The sequence below is a fragment of the Streptopelia decaocto genome, assembly GCF_964273445.1.
Source record: "Streptopelia decaocto genome assembly, chromosome: 2".
NCBI lineage: Eukaryota > Metazoa > Chordata > Aves > Columbiformes > Columbidae > Streptopelia > Streptopelia decaocto.
In genome coordinates this window covers 115,270,130-115,284,955 of record NC_138655.1, presented here as the reverse complement: position 1 = coordinate 115,284,955, position 14,826 = coordinate 115,270,130, and the positions used below count along the sequence as shown (strand labels likewise).

General features: G+C 41.2%; 1 protein-coding gene across 5 annotated transcripts in view; it reads left to right on the top strand.

The window, feature by feature from the left end:
* The first annotated feature begins 57 nt into the window (after window positions 1-57).
* AVL9 (AVL9 cell migration associated) overlaps window positions 58-14,826 on the top strand; it is a 41,825-nt gene continuing 27,056 nt past the window's right edge. For all 5 annotated transcript variants that reach the window (XR_014183428.1, XM_082046537.1, XM_082046536.1 and 2 more), the window contains exon 1: window positions 58-214. Coding sequence is in view for 4 of the 5 variants with exons in the window: in XM_082046537.1 (XP_081902663.1) it covers window positions 149-214 (66 nt within the window). In the remaining variant the exon portion in view is untranslated. The remainder of the gene's footprint in view (window positions 215-14,826) is intronic.

Below are 14,826 nucleotides of genomic sequence, written 5' to 3'. Positions count from 1 at the left end.
GCCGGCACCGCCCCGCCCTCCCCCGGCCGGGCGCTGCGGAAGCGCAGGCCGCCGGGGCTGCGTCCCCGTCGGGCGCTCGGCGGCGAGAGGCGGAGCGAGAGCCCGGGCACAGCGGCATCTCTCCAAGAGCGGCCATCGGCGGGGCGCCATGGAGAAGCGCGGCCCGGTGCTGCACATCGTGGTGGTGGGCTTCCACCACAAGAAGGGCTGCCAGGTGAGGGGGCGCGAGTGCCGCCCGCCTCCTCGCCTGCCGGCGGGTGCCCCTCGCCTCCCGCCGCTCCGCTCCTGCGCGTCCTCCCTGCCCGCCCCGGGGCCCCCTCCCCGGCGCGGAGCGGCGCCTGCCCGGCTGCTGCTCTCAGCCTGCGGCCGGGAGGGCTTGAGCCCCTGCGGGAGCCGGCGCGTCTGGTGGGGCTGGGGGGTCCTTTGCTTGAGCTCCAGGGGGGCGGGTAAAGGAGCAGTTTGAAGCCGGCGGAGCGCGTTAGGGCCCGGTTGGCCGCGGCATCCTCCGCGGAGGGGAGCGGGCTGGGCTGAGGGTTCCCTCCGCCGCCGGGCGGGCGAGCCTGGCGGGGCCGTGACTCAGCCGGCTCCGGGCAGTTCGTGTGTACGTGACCGCTCCCTGCCCTGCCCTGCCCAGCCTGGGCGCTCCGCCGGGCGGCGAGGCGGGGCGAGGGCCGGCGGGGAGGGCGCCGCGCCGCAGGCCTGGCCCCCGTTCCGTGAGTGCTGGGAGGCAGCTCACATCGTGCCACCCGTGTCTACCGTCGGTCCTGTGCCTTTAGTACATTCAAGTAGAGAATTAAAGAGAAAAACATTATTGTTTTTTTTAACCTACTTTGTTTTCCGCCCGGCCAGCACCGCGTTGAACTCTCTCAGGTAGAACTTGCACACAAACAGCCGGATGGCGCCAGGGTGTAAGTCCACCCGTGGTTTAAATTTTCTTTGCGTGTCTCCTCCCTTCTTTCATATGTGCTTGACTGCTTCGTGTGGCCTGTACGGTAGAAGAATTTTACATTGCGCATTCCATAGGTATTTTATGTTTTTTTTATTGTTTTTTTTTTAAACACTTGGAACAGGAGGTGCTGTTGCCCAGCTGGGCAGCACACACAGTTGCTTTGCTGTGACAATATAATGCTGGACTTGCAGTGGGTCTTTTCTCATGGAGCGTTTTTGGTCTTTACAAAAATTGCCAAAACAACCGTGAATGTGATGGTCGTTGTTATACAAGAATTCATCTGACACGAAGGTGTTTCATACAAGGTAGCAGAGTTAAATTAGTATTTGTTGATGCTTCAGGAAATAAAACAAGCACAGCATGGTAACATGTAAAACAATTCCTCCTATCAGCAGAGGCTGAAGCGGAAGTGCAATAGCTCATTGTAGGTGTTCTGCCTCTTTTTCTGAAAGACTTGCATGGTTTTCTAATGCATCCTTTCTCCTCAGGCTGTCTAGAGGCTGCGCACATGTGGATGTTCACAGGATCAGTTCTTGCGAAGTAATTGGATCATTTAGGTTGCAAGGGCTGTAATACTTATCAGTCATTTTCTTGTCAAATACTGTTAGGAGATGAGTGTTAGTTGGGTGTCTGTAGGAGGAAGTCTGCATTTTTGCCCTCACCTTGTGGTTGGCCTCTTGGAGGAGACATAGGTTGGATGAAAAGGCAGAGGTGGCTTTTGTTGCTTCTTTTGGCGTCTGTATTTATTTTCTTGTAACATTTTGTAGCGTTGATGCAAAGAAAAAAAAATCTGATGAAACACCAAACTATAAATTAGTAGCAGTGAATCTTGCTGCCAGTAAAATGTTTGCAGAAGTTCATTTTCAGGTGGTGTCAAAAATTGGGTCAGAATACTTGTAAACCAAAGTCTTCTTTAAGTACCTCAAGAAATAAACTGGAGAAGTTGGAGGGGAAGCCGGCTGGAGGAGGGGACGGGGTAGCTGTGTCCCAGGTAAAAGAACTGCAGGAATATAATGACAGTTGGTAGAACCACAAACAGCCAGGCTTCCTAAGGGAAATCTAACCAGAAATCTAATTTTAAATATATTCTACCTCTGACTTAGCAGATTTGTTACTGAACTATAAAAATAGTTTCCTAAAAGAACTGGAGGCAGGGAGCTGCGCAGCTATAGCCTAATGAGTTTGACATCAGTAGCATGGAATGCTCTAGAGAATTTTTGAAGCAGAGAATTAATTAACAACATGAAACTAAGTAGACTGAGTCCTGCGGGCATTCACTAAAGATGTATCATGCCTGACTGACCTGCATTTTTTGTAAGAATAAATGATTGATTTACATTCTCTGTAAAAGACAGAGTAGTTTGAATCTGCCTGGAACTTGATAACAGATCACAAATCACTACAAAAAATATTAAAAATCTGGGTTTTTTTTAAGGTACTGGAGGATTAGTACAAGAGCTGGTACTTGGGTAGGGAACAGTACGCAGAAGAGGAAGCAGCAGCACATTAGTGTCAGAAGAGGAACTACTTGTCTGAAAGGTGCTTTCAAGAGCTGTTTTTCAAGACTGAGTTTGGCCCCACATAAGTGATGCTGGCATTGTTTACACAGTAACATCTAACTATGAGGAGCAAATTTGAGGAATCAGCATTACAAAGGAAGACTGGAATGTCATGCAAGAACTGGATGATAGAGAATGCTGAAATGATAGAAATGGGGTACATTACAAAGTCATGCAATAAGAATGAATAATGACGGTATAGGCTTGGAAATTAACATGAGGAGACCTCTGGAAGAGAAAAGAGACAGCATATGATCAAGGAGATGTCACAGAAGTGGTGCGATTTGGGAGTGAGAGTGGCAACAAATGCAGTCCTGTAGTCCTATATTCTGTCACTTCCAGGAATGGATGAGATAGTCCTAGGGCAGTCTGTTTTCTAGGAGAACGTAGAAGATCTTGGCTAGGTAGGCTAACAAAATGGATGTTGAGGTTGTATTTGTGTGAAGACTGAGCTGCCTCTGTGAATATGGGAACATTCTCTATTTTTCCTCTCCTGCTTCTTCACAGCTGTAAAGCAGAGGTGGTTGTGTGGTAAGCTGAAATGGGGAACTGAGATGACCAAAAAGTAAGCCTTGTTTTCATGGTTTGGTTTTGAGCGGGTTGGTTCACAGGTTCTGTCTGCCAGAGAGGACAGCTGTACGCACACAAGATGACTAGTATGGGGGTACAAAAGAGTCTCTTGAAAGTGGCAGCCTAGGATTTCTCTTTTTGCTTGCAACGTTTAATAATGGCCTTTGAATTATTCATTAAGCCACTGCATTAAAAGCAATTGTGTTACACGAGGCTTTGGAAAGTGAAAAACAAGGAGGAAAAATCAGCTATTTAAAAGACAACGTCAGCACAGGAACAAGTGGATATGAACTGTCTGTGAATGCACTGCAGATTGCATACGAGAAACTATGATTTGCAGAAGAGCAAACTTCCAAAACTGCTTTCAAATGGCAGTAATTCAGAGTGAATTTGGGGAACTTAAGATTGAGAGATCATCCAGCTGGCCTGCCTGTCCTAACAGGAATTTACCTGGTGTGCCTGAGAAGGCTCCTTTTGGGTTCTGTGTTTCCACCTCTGTTTTCTCAAATAGTCTCACTAGTGAATGCATGCAAAGTTAGATGTTTTGATTAATTTCTTGATGCTAGCTGTTTTTATTAGCTGACTTTGTCTCTGAAGCTGTACTATGGAATGAAGGGGTTAGAAATATGCATGTGGTGTAAAGTTGATGTGTACAGAGGTGTGTAACTTGAAACTGAGCTCTGATGTGGATTCTCTGTCTGGGATTGCTGTTGGTGACAGATGTCATCGGATTCTTATTTGTTTTTAGTCAAGTGTTCTGGTTAGAGCGTGATGTCTGAAGTGTACAGCTCTTCTTGTTGATTAAGAAATGTTTAACCTATAGAGCAAAGACTTTTTATGTACAATTTGGAAATGTATAGGAACATCTTTTTCTTGCGTAAACTTGAAAAACAATCCGTAGGCATTTGTTTACAAAAGAGAGGGAGAGTCAAGAAACTGGTCGGATTCTGTGTGCCTTTTGACTGACAGCACAAGCACGATTGTTCCAAGGGCCCACTGTTGTGCCATGGGTCATTTTGGCTGGGTGAAGTAAGATTATGTTAGAGACAAAGTGAAGGTTTACTATACGTACGTTGTTTAGTCTGAGGATGCAGTTTCCTGTGCAACTGTTAAAAATCTGGACCTGCTGCTTACTGTTAGGAAGACTTTGTGCTGTGTGAAAGAAGCATGTTGCATTTTCCAGCTGAAAACCCTTAACACATTGGAAGGAGTTTGCTGTAGCAAGTGTGGATTAAGCTTTTGGGGAAACTGTAGGCTTTTGTTTGCTTACACGAGCAGATTGCCAGCCTGCTTCTTTGAGCCTCTTAGTTACTGACTTGGACTGTGATAGCAATGAGATCGTCAAAAAGCGCTGGTTGCTGTATCTCTTTGCCAAGGAGAAGAGGTAGTTACAGCGAGGGCTTAGAGAATGGGAGGAGAAGCCTGGCTGGACACTAGGTTTACCTAGAATTTGACACATTCTCAACAGGTCTGTTTAAGGGAAGGACAACTGGTGTGAAGCAGGCATGGCGACAGGTTGCTCTGCTTTGTACGAACCAGCTGAATTGTTACAGGACCTTCCTCAATGTATAATTAAATAGCAAATGTCCTGAAATGGGCAGAGCTCGATCAGGGTTTTCATTCATCTGAAATGACAAATATTTAATTAATATTAAAAAAAATTTGCATCTTTGATACCTGTTTGCTGCTATTAAGAGGAGTTGCCTAAGGAGAAAGGAAAAGCAAACACAGCCCTTCATTGTATCTACTCACTCATACTCTTGTCTGTTTATGTAAAGCACATGGTTTTGGTGTGGAAGGAGTTTTTACATGCTTCTTGGGTTCTACAGGACTGAAATCATGAAAGCATTGGGCCATAAACTGATAGAAAGGGCAGCCTGCCCTGGAAGTGGTATGTTCAGTTTTGGAGTATCAGTAGCTGGTTGACTCATTAGTTACTGCAGCAAGTTACTGGTCCAGCTCCCTGGCTCTTATTACGTTCTGTTGGTCTCCTCGGTCGGTACAGGATGGTTAGACTTGAATTTTGGGTCTGTTTGTGCCCTTCTTCTGTAGTAGCTGATAACAAATTCCTCAGTAGTTTTCAGGAGCTGTAGCAGCTAGTGGCTAGTGATTTTAGAGCAAATAAAGGGAAAAGGTTTGTTGTTTTTTTTTTTCAGAGTCATGAAATACTTCCTCTCATTACAAGTGAGCAAGAAAACACTTAATTTGCCTTACAATATTTTAACTTTTGAAAACATTAAATGGTGTGGAAAGTCTGTATCTGTCTTATGATTGAGAACTTTAGCAAAAATGTAACCTGAACCTTTAGTAGTAGATGCAAGTTGTGTGTTGAAAAATACATGGAGATACCTTTGCTTTATGGTGAAGGTGGAAGAGTGAGAGCCATGAGGTGTAGTTCTCCACTAGTGATCCTGTGTGTCACGATCCTCATTTGAGCTTTCTGTGTCCGAGCTTTATTTACATGTGGAGGCAGAGAGATAATAGTCTCTGAGGGTGTAGAAGGCTTAAAATAACCTGAATACTCTAAAAATAACTCATTTTGAAGGCAAGAGAGGTACCCACAAGTCTCTGTAAGCCCCCAGCTAGTTGCTGAGGAAGTAGATGGTGCCTTTGCTATTCTACTGCTTGACCCAGAACAATAATCTCTATCCTCTCTTGACGCTATGAGGCGTTGAGTCTATTACATCTGTGTAAACTCAGGCCCTGTGTCACCAGCAGTCAGGCCATACATAATCTCACATCACTTGGTGCAAGGCCCAGCTTTTGTGCACTCAAAGTCCTGAGCAGTTCTGCAGATCACGTCTGACCTTGTGTGGTAGATGAACATTGTCTCATGTGTCCTCTCAAGGCCTGACTGCCTTCCATACTGTTCTTGATTTAAAAACAGGCATTTCCAACTGTGTTGTGGCAAAGAAAAGTGTTGGTAGTGGGGAAAGTGCTGTGCGTGTGTCATTGACTTCTCACATTGCAGGTTACTTTTGTTTGCCTGGAATCCTTGTTCTGTAAAACAATGGCAGCTGATTTTGACCCACTTCTCTGTACACCAGTGGAGAAAGACACTTCAAACTTGCTGTCACAGACATGGGAATGGATTATTGTAAATACCTAAAGGCATATTCCTGTGGAATCCCAAAGTTTGTCCTAAGGATCTTCAAAGTACTTTAAATTTTTAATGTAGATGCTTTTTCCGAAGTAGAGTCTGAGTTGCCTGCCTGTGTGGGTATGTTTTTGTGTGGACTGCATTTGAAGACCAGTCCCCCTGTCTTGCCTGACCATAGATTTTCTTCCTGGCATGCAAAGGAAGGTCAAGTTCAGGAATGAAACAGCTGATACCTAGGTTTTAGAGAAGAGCCTGGATGTTATCTTTGAGAGGGAAGAATGCCCCTTAAGACTTCTTCCCTTCCTGAATTGTGTATGTGCTCTTCCTGTCATTTGAGAACTTCAGGTACTTGAGTTCTGGAAGGTGATGCCTGTGATCTGCAGAAATCAGTATGTAACGTGGCCTGAGAAAATGTTGGCAAGTTAGGCTTGACTTTGTTTGCAGAATTAGGAGATGTCTAAGGAATGAAAGAGTTCAGTCTGTTCTTTTTATTGGCTCCGAGAACTGCTTATAGTTCCAGGTCTCCTGCGCCCCTGATTGTAGCACTTGTTTCCAAGAGGGAAATACTGAAGTTGCCCTGTTCAGTAGGTGCCACAGGCAGCCTTTCTGGAGGCATCTTTCTTTTCTTTTGTTAGGGGGAACACTTTTAGCTTGTCTCATTCTGTTTGTTTGTTTGCTGTCTTTCTTTCAATACTCTGCTTTACTGGAGAATTGCGTTTTTCTTTTTGTGATCTCTGCCAATCCAGTAGCTGCTGTGATTCTGTTAGATGTGCTTGACTCTCTTGACCATGTAAGTGAAGTGTATGCTTTGTTGTCTTTAAAGTCCCTGTGTCGTTGTTTTGGGGAGCACATTGGGCAGGTATTATACAATAGGCAATCTCTAGTGATTAAACAAGTTCTTGTTAAAGGAACAACAGAAACAAAAAATAACTCAAAAAGGAACTAGGCTGGAATCAAGCCGAAGAGCTTTGTTCCTGGCTCTATTGATGATAACGTGTAAATATAAGTACAATTCCTTTGTTTTTGTTCCCTGCTTGTAATAATATTATTTAAGCACTTCAAAGGCCCATTATAAGCATGAAATCTTTTGAAGAAATTAATAGTAGCATACATCAAGTATCAAAGATTAGCCTGTTGTCTAAAATATATGGAATTGCTTATGTTCAACAGGTTGAAACTTTGAAAGAAACTTTTAGCTTTTATTAGAAAGGCTATTCAAAATAGCATGGGATGCTAATAATTTTAAATGCACAATACATTACTGAGTACACACTGCTGTCTTACAGTTCTTTAAACAATACCACAGATTCTGATCTTGTTTGTAGAAATAATGATGGGTTCCACTCTTTGCATGTCTATGTAATCCACTTATTTAGTGTTTTGTGTTCGTTGTTCAAGAAAAACTCCCAGGTACGGTGGATTTTTGTTTGTTTTGCTTCTTTGTTTAGTTTTTCAAGCTTTAAAGAGCATTGTACTTTGATAATCTTTCAGTTGCTTCCTTGAAGTCCTGAACAGAAAGTATTTCTGTGGAGGATTCCATACTGGATATTTTCTCCATAGTTGCCCTGATGTGTGAATTGAGAGAAGTTTCCTAAATACCTACTTACAGTTATGTAACACTTCCCATAGTCATCGCCATTAACTTTTGTCTTATGATCTGTCTGTTCTTTGTATGTGTCATAACATCCGAGTAGTTATTTAAACATTCTATACCAGGAATCTTGACCTTTCTCTTGAATAAATGCATGAATGGTAAATCAGTGAAATATGTCTTTCTGTACCTTGGTCACACTTGTCATCTATCTGTTTCAGAATGCTTTCAAAGAGTAACTCAGGCTCTCAGCACTTGTATATAGGTGGCAACTTAGTTTACATACATACATAATAAAGGGAGGTTCAAAGCTGTAAAAACACTGAACAGAGATCACTCCAGATGGAGTAAATTGGAACTTGCAAGTCTCAACTTTGTGTTCTGTGTCCTTATTCCTATTGCCTTATTTCATTATAGTGTCTAATTCTGGTAATCCATCCCATAGCTTATATGTGGTGCTGAATTATTACACTGAGGTGGGCTTGTTGTTTCTAAAAGCACTCAGAAAGTTGTGGGTACAAGATGTGAAAGCAACTTCCTTGCCTGCTCTGACATTGCTCTGCTTGGCTGCCCAGGGAAGTGGTTGAGTCACCACCCCTGGAGGTGTTGAAACGACGTATAGATGAGGCTCTTAGGGACATGGTTTAGTGCCAGAGTTAGGTTATGGTTGGACTCAATGATCTGAAGTGTCTCTTCCAACCAAAATTATTCTACGACATGCTGGGGGATAGGGCACAGGGCTGCTCTTCCTTGGGGTTACCCAGAGCAAGAGTGTGTTCTGTACATCACGATGTCACTGTGTTTGTGTAGCTTCTCAGCCTCATACTTGGCAGTGAGCCGGATTTATCTACTCTCAGGAGTAAATCTAATGTTAAAACTTGCAAGGAAGGAGCACGTTCACTAAGAGCCATTCTGGGACCATCAGACATCCTTGTACCTGGGTGTGCTCACTGAGAGCCGATGGGTGCAGCAGGTTGTGCAGGTGGAAAACTGGCTGCTGCTGATCCTGGTCTGTACAAGTTGCTTTGCGGGGCAGAGGTAACTTAGGAGTGGAGCCCGGGGTTGCCCTCTCTCGTTTCACTAAGGAAGCTGCCCTCTCTGGTACCTTGTATCTTCTTAAGAGTTGGTCCTGTACGAATTCTAATTGCTTTCTGTAAGACCACAGTCTTGTCTTGAGGTCACAATGTTCCCTGGCAAGTCCCCTGTGCTGGAAGGGCCGCAATAGTGTTATGTTTCTCTTCTGGGAGGAGTGTGGGGCTTTGTTTGCTGTTATTTACTTTCTTTGAGGAGACCGATAAGAGAAAATTCCCAAGCACGGGATTTACGTCTGAGTTGAGCTGTATGGCTATAAAGTGTTAAGTAATTGAAAAGAGTGTCTAAAATGCATACTAGCATGACTTTGAAAACAAATGGGAGGTTTCAGTGAGTGTTTCAGGTTATTTTATCTTTTGAGAGCCAAAACTTCACTAACCTAGTCAGAGTTTCCAAAGCAAATTTGAATGGTTATATTGCACATCTGTAGCAATACAAATGGTGTCTTAAAACTTGTGTAAGTGGCCACCCTATAGCTTTAGTGATACAAGAAGGCGAGGAGGTTCCAATTCGAGGAACTGGAAGGATAGTAAAGACTGTGCACAACCTCTTTGTAATACGTGGATTTCCTTTGCTGTTACTGCGTGTGTATGTGATGGATTTCAAAATATATTTCTATAAATATGTATCATACATATTTATTCTACATGTACATATTTATATAAATATGCATACGCATGATAGTTATTACACACATACCTATTTATATAAATATATGTATTAATATATTTTAAAATCTGTTGTTAGTGCTCATTATACTACTGCATAGGCATTATTGTTATATGGATGGGCTCTTCAACCTGTAGATCCTGATCTATTGGTTCTGTCATACAACAGTGGGGAAAGTTTGTCGTTTAAATCTGATTAAATTGTGATTTAAGTAATACATTTTTCTCAGTGCTGAAAGACTGACACTGTTCTTATATTTTCATTTCACTGTGTGCTGCAGAGTGAATCAGATAAAATCAGTGATTCAGATATTATGGTGATTCAGATAAAATCATTCGTGTGCTGGTTTTCTCCAGATCTGGCTGTGCTAGGACTATTATATCAAGGAATCTTATTTTAAAAATCTCTACTTCGAGTGAAGAACAAGTACTGACATACTTGAAATGAGGGATCAAGTTTTAGGTGTAATTTTAATCTTTTGGGGTTTGTTAGGTTTTTTTGACACTGCTGCTGGCATTATACTCAATACTGAACATCCATCTGCTTTTCTTTCTTAAACGAGAGAGGAAGAGTTGGTATCCTCTAAATGAAATGTGTTGAAATGATTTATGAAAGGAAAAGTTTTTCTAAATAGAAATGTTGTGAGTGGGTTTTGCTGATCTCCCTGTTTTTCATTTGAAGCAATTATTCTACCTATTTGTGCAGTACAAGCAATCAGAGAGATCATCAAAGTAGTTGTTTAGAAAATGGAGTGGGTTTGCTCCCAGTAAGTTAGATTCTGCCACTTATTCAAAGCATCCTTGTCTTTAACATAATACTGTCATTGTAAATAGTTCAGATTTTTTCAGAGATTTGAGATAAAATCCCCTCTCCATTGGACCCATGGAAAAACTTATTTGGGTCTAGATTTTTTCATTTTTAGTCTGAAATCTTCCAAAATACCCATGTTAAAGAGGGAAGCTTATATTGTGACTGCGGTAAGAGGGTTTAACCTGTAAGTGCAGTAGTTCAAACATGTGACAGTAGATGGAGTGAGGACGGAGAGTTTATACTGACTTGCCAGTGCATTTTAAATTATCACTCTTTAGTGTTTGCTGAGGTTCTCACTGTGATTGTTAACACTTAACACTTCTCACAGTTGAGGAAAACAACCTTACCTGAATATAAAGTTCACCAAAAATTAATGCCAGCTACCTGTCTAATGTTTGAATGTGATAGCTTAAGAAGACATGCACATATATTTTGGAAATTTCTTTTATCAGTGTCCTTTTTTTAACCTCTCTTCTGATTGTGTGCTTGTAATTTAGTAGAAGACAGAATCAATGCATTTTTCTAAAGAAAAACTATCATGTTACTTCCTAAATGTAGGAACTGAAATACGTTTCTTATTGCCTGCAGTCTTCTTAACTGCGAGTTAATGAATGTCTAGTAAATCTGTTCTGGCTAGGGAGTCCCTTTAAAGACAATGAACCAGAACAGATTGCCTGGATGTTTTTTTTAATTCAACAAACAGAATAGTACTGTGTTTTAGCGGGCGATTTGCATCTGAACTGTTAGATTCAATACAAACTGCATATAAAAGTTTAGTTAACACAGCAGAATTAGCAAAACATAAAACTGTTGCTTCAAGAAATTCAGTTCTATTTCAGTTGGTTTTTTTAACTTGGTAATCCACAAGAGTTGAAATAATTTATGTAGTGAAGAGCACAGTTATTTATTTTTCCACTAAATCACAGCACAGTATTCTGTATTGATACTTAGTTCTGAAAGCCATCAAGAGCTGTTTACAGAAGAAGATAATCTGAACAGGCAGAAAGCATACCTCTTTGTAATACATAGGTTTTCTTCGCTGTTACTGTGTGTGTATGTGATAGATTTAAAAATATTTTTATATAAATATGTATCATACGTATTTATTCTACATGTACACACACCCCTGATGCTTGGCAGAGTGAGAAATGAGTGGAGATTCTAGTAGTTCATGTTTTATGTAGTTTATTCTGAAGTTTTTGAGAAGTCCAGCTCTGAATTTGAATTTCATTTTGTTGAGGAGTCTCTTTTGATTCACTTGAGGAGACAAAAAACTCTAAAATCTGCTATGGCAGTCAGCTCTAAAAACTTGCATGTATTTCTTTGTTCCTATTGACTACTGAGCTGTATTAAAATACTTTATTTCTGTTGTTTGCAGGCATTTTTTATAATGCATATATGTATTAATGACAAATAGGGAAATCAAAGAGCATGTGTTTATGCATGCACATGCATATATGTATGGACTCTGTGAAGAGGGAGAAAAAGAGCTGTGACACAGGTCTCTTCTGTAGTCCCATCTCATCTCCCTGTCATGGTCAGTCTTGGGTTTAAAGTGGAAGATGAGAAAAAAATAACTTTTTTTTTTAAGTGGCTTTAACCAGGAACACTGTACTGTACAGTACAGTTTGCATGCATGGGCTGAGGCTCCAGTTGTTCAAAAACTCAGAAGTGGTAGAACTGAGATTCTCTCTACCCCATTATTATGACTTTTGTACATGTGTCCTGCTCAGTTTCAAGATTTTTCAAGAGCTGTGGGGGTTTGGCTTTTTTTTTTTAAGGCTACTCAATGCTCCTGTAAGACTTTGATTTTGAAATAATGCTTTTTCTATGTAAAGGATTCCTAACACCAGTTGTGGGCAATGCGAATTGAGGCGAGCAGGCTAGAAGTCTAGAAGATGAGGAGTGGTTAGGATGAGTTTCACCTGCATTAATTCAGTCATCTGCAAGTTAGACTTAGGAGTGTGAGCTGGCTCTATTCAGAGACAATGGGAAGAAACAAATCAGGTGAATCATCCTCTGCAGGTGTCTGTTTTCTCTGACTGTGCAGAGTGCTTAGGAAAACTGTTCCAGAGATCTGGCTTTTTGACATGAATCCCACCTGCAGTGACTACTTATGAAAAAGCTTGACTTAACTCTTTGAAATGAAATCACTGGGAGCCCTCAAGGCGGAGGGAGTTTTCCATGGCATTGCATGCTGTCCTTGCTGTTGGATTGTCCTTTTTCTGCTTTTTTATAACTTCCACCTTCTCAGACGGTACTTCTATAAGCAGCAATCTATTAAACTATACAGCTGTGATTCCTCTTTGGAAACCAGGGTACTTCCTACATGGATCCTCTTGGAGATGGGGAGGAATAGTGTGCCATAAAGTGAATCAGATCTATCATAAAGTATATCCGTAAAATAGATTATTTAGGGCCATGTATATTAGGGCCTGGACACATTCCTGTGTAACCTCATCTAGGTGTTACTACTTCAGCAGGGGGGTTGGACTAGATGATCTTTCAAGGTCTCTTGCAATCCCTGACATTCTGTGATTCTGTGATGTAAACAATCTTAGTTCTGCTTCATCCGAGTTTTGTGATCTTCTCTCACTGGTACACACACATGCATACAGAAGTCTCTATATTAGAACACATACTATTGAGAGAAGCGAACTAAAATAAAACAAGGTTATCAGCAGTGTCATTAATGCCTGTTGAATTTGATTTGGAACAGTCAGAGCCTGCAGAAATCCCTGTTGCTGGGAGTATCCGATAGCAGCTGAGGTGTTGACAGTTTATTATGAGCTGGAACAAAGTGGTTCTTCTGCAGATTTCACGCTGTCAAAAGAACAGAGGAGCCAGATCTCTCATCTTTATTCTGGACTTCAAAAAGGAGTATTCCTTAGTGAATATATGTTTTTCATGTAGCTTTAATTTTCCTACTCTTCTTTCCTTTAAATATGTCTTCTAATTCATTATTTTGGTTGGAGAGCAGAATAAAATTGTAATTCTGTGAGTGCATGGAAGCAATGATGTCTTAGATCCTTACAGAATTTCCTTGTCAAGAATAGTGCTTTGGAGGTATTGACTGAAATCTAAGGGTCCCAGTATTCTTCTATATTCCATGGATAAAAGCTCCTGCAGAGCGTGAATCTGACCCTTTTCTGTTGGCCATGCACTGAAATAAAATACCTGCTTCAGGACATTAGTGTAGATGCTCCTTGACTATCTTTGTTTTAAAACTTAGTGATAAATAAAGCATGGTTCGTAAGGTTACTCCTCCTGGAAGAATCCAGTAACAATTCTGTTTACAGTGTTTTCAGCCAGCAAGTTTGAATCTAGACAGTGTCAAATTGTGTGATACAACCCTCTTCTCTATGCAGATACTTATCTGAAGCTTCTAACATTTTAATTTTCTTACAATATGTGTTTTGAAAAGGATAGCAGGGAATTATTAGGATTTATAAGTGTGCTAACTGGCAGGCAGTTTCTCTGCTCCCTGTATGCTTGCTAATTCCAGTGTTTGTCTCTCCTTTGGAAGTCAGATGCTCTTCTGTTTTGCTTAATGTCATATTTTGTTTAAAAGGCTCTATGGATTTTTGATAAGTAACTACAAGTCAGGGTCTGGATTCCTTCTGCCTTCCCCTGCCAAAATTAATCCTTTTTCTATTGCATGCTTGTTGTTGGGGTTTTTTTTTCCGTCCCCTTGCATAATTATTCTTTGTGGGTTACTTACCTTTAGCTCAGGACTTCAGTCTTTCACCAGACCTTGTTTAGTTGGTTGGGGTTTTTGTGGATATTTTCAAGATATCTTTTATAATGCAAGGAACAAGAAAATTCGATATGGATACAGCAAGTAGCAAGGCTGGTTTCTTGTGGCATTTTCGTGGTCTTTGTGCTTTTTTTTCCAAGTTGGCAACAGTTGTAGAAAGAGTGACACCATGTGTTAAGGTGAAGAATATCACTTTTCTTGATTTGTTTCCCATTTCTTCAATACTCTCTTCTATGGCAGTGTTTTTATCATCCATCAGATGTTAAGGTTTTCTGTGTGCTTTTTTATTTTCACGTGTACATTTTACAGCTCATTAGTTTATTGCTAAATGTCCTTCAAGAGAAGTTGCATTATCTTTAAGCAGTTTATTTTACTGATAAATTTGTGTTTAGATTTTGTTCAGTAATTTTAGAAATGCATGTGTGGAAAAAAGAGTTAGTGAAGGTGGCTGGAAACCCAGAGAGGTCTCCATAGGAAGAGAAGATGGAAGGATAGTGCTGTGAATATGCTGATTGTGAGGATCCATGGTAGATGTGTAGTGTACTGTGAGGAATAGAAAGGTTGTCCCTGTTACTGGGAAAAAGAGGTAAGTGGCAAATAAATGAATGAGGGAAAGGAAAGGAAAGGAAAGTGCTTGGGGAAAGGAAGAGGAGGCCAATGTGTGGCATGCATTGCAGTCAAGGGTGTAAAAATATTTAAAAGCAGTATTTAGGTGTTAGTGTAGTTTCT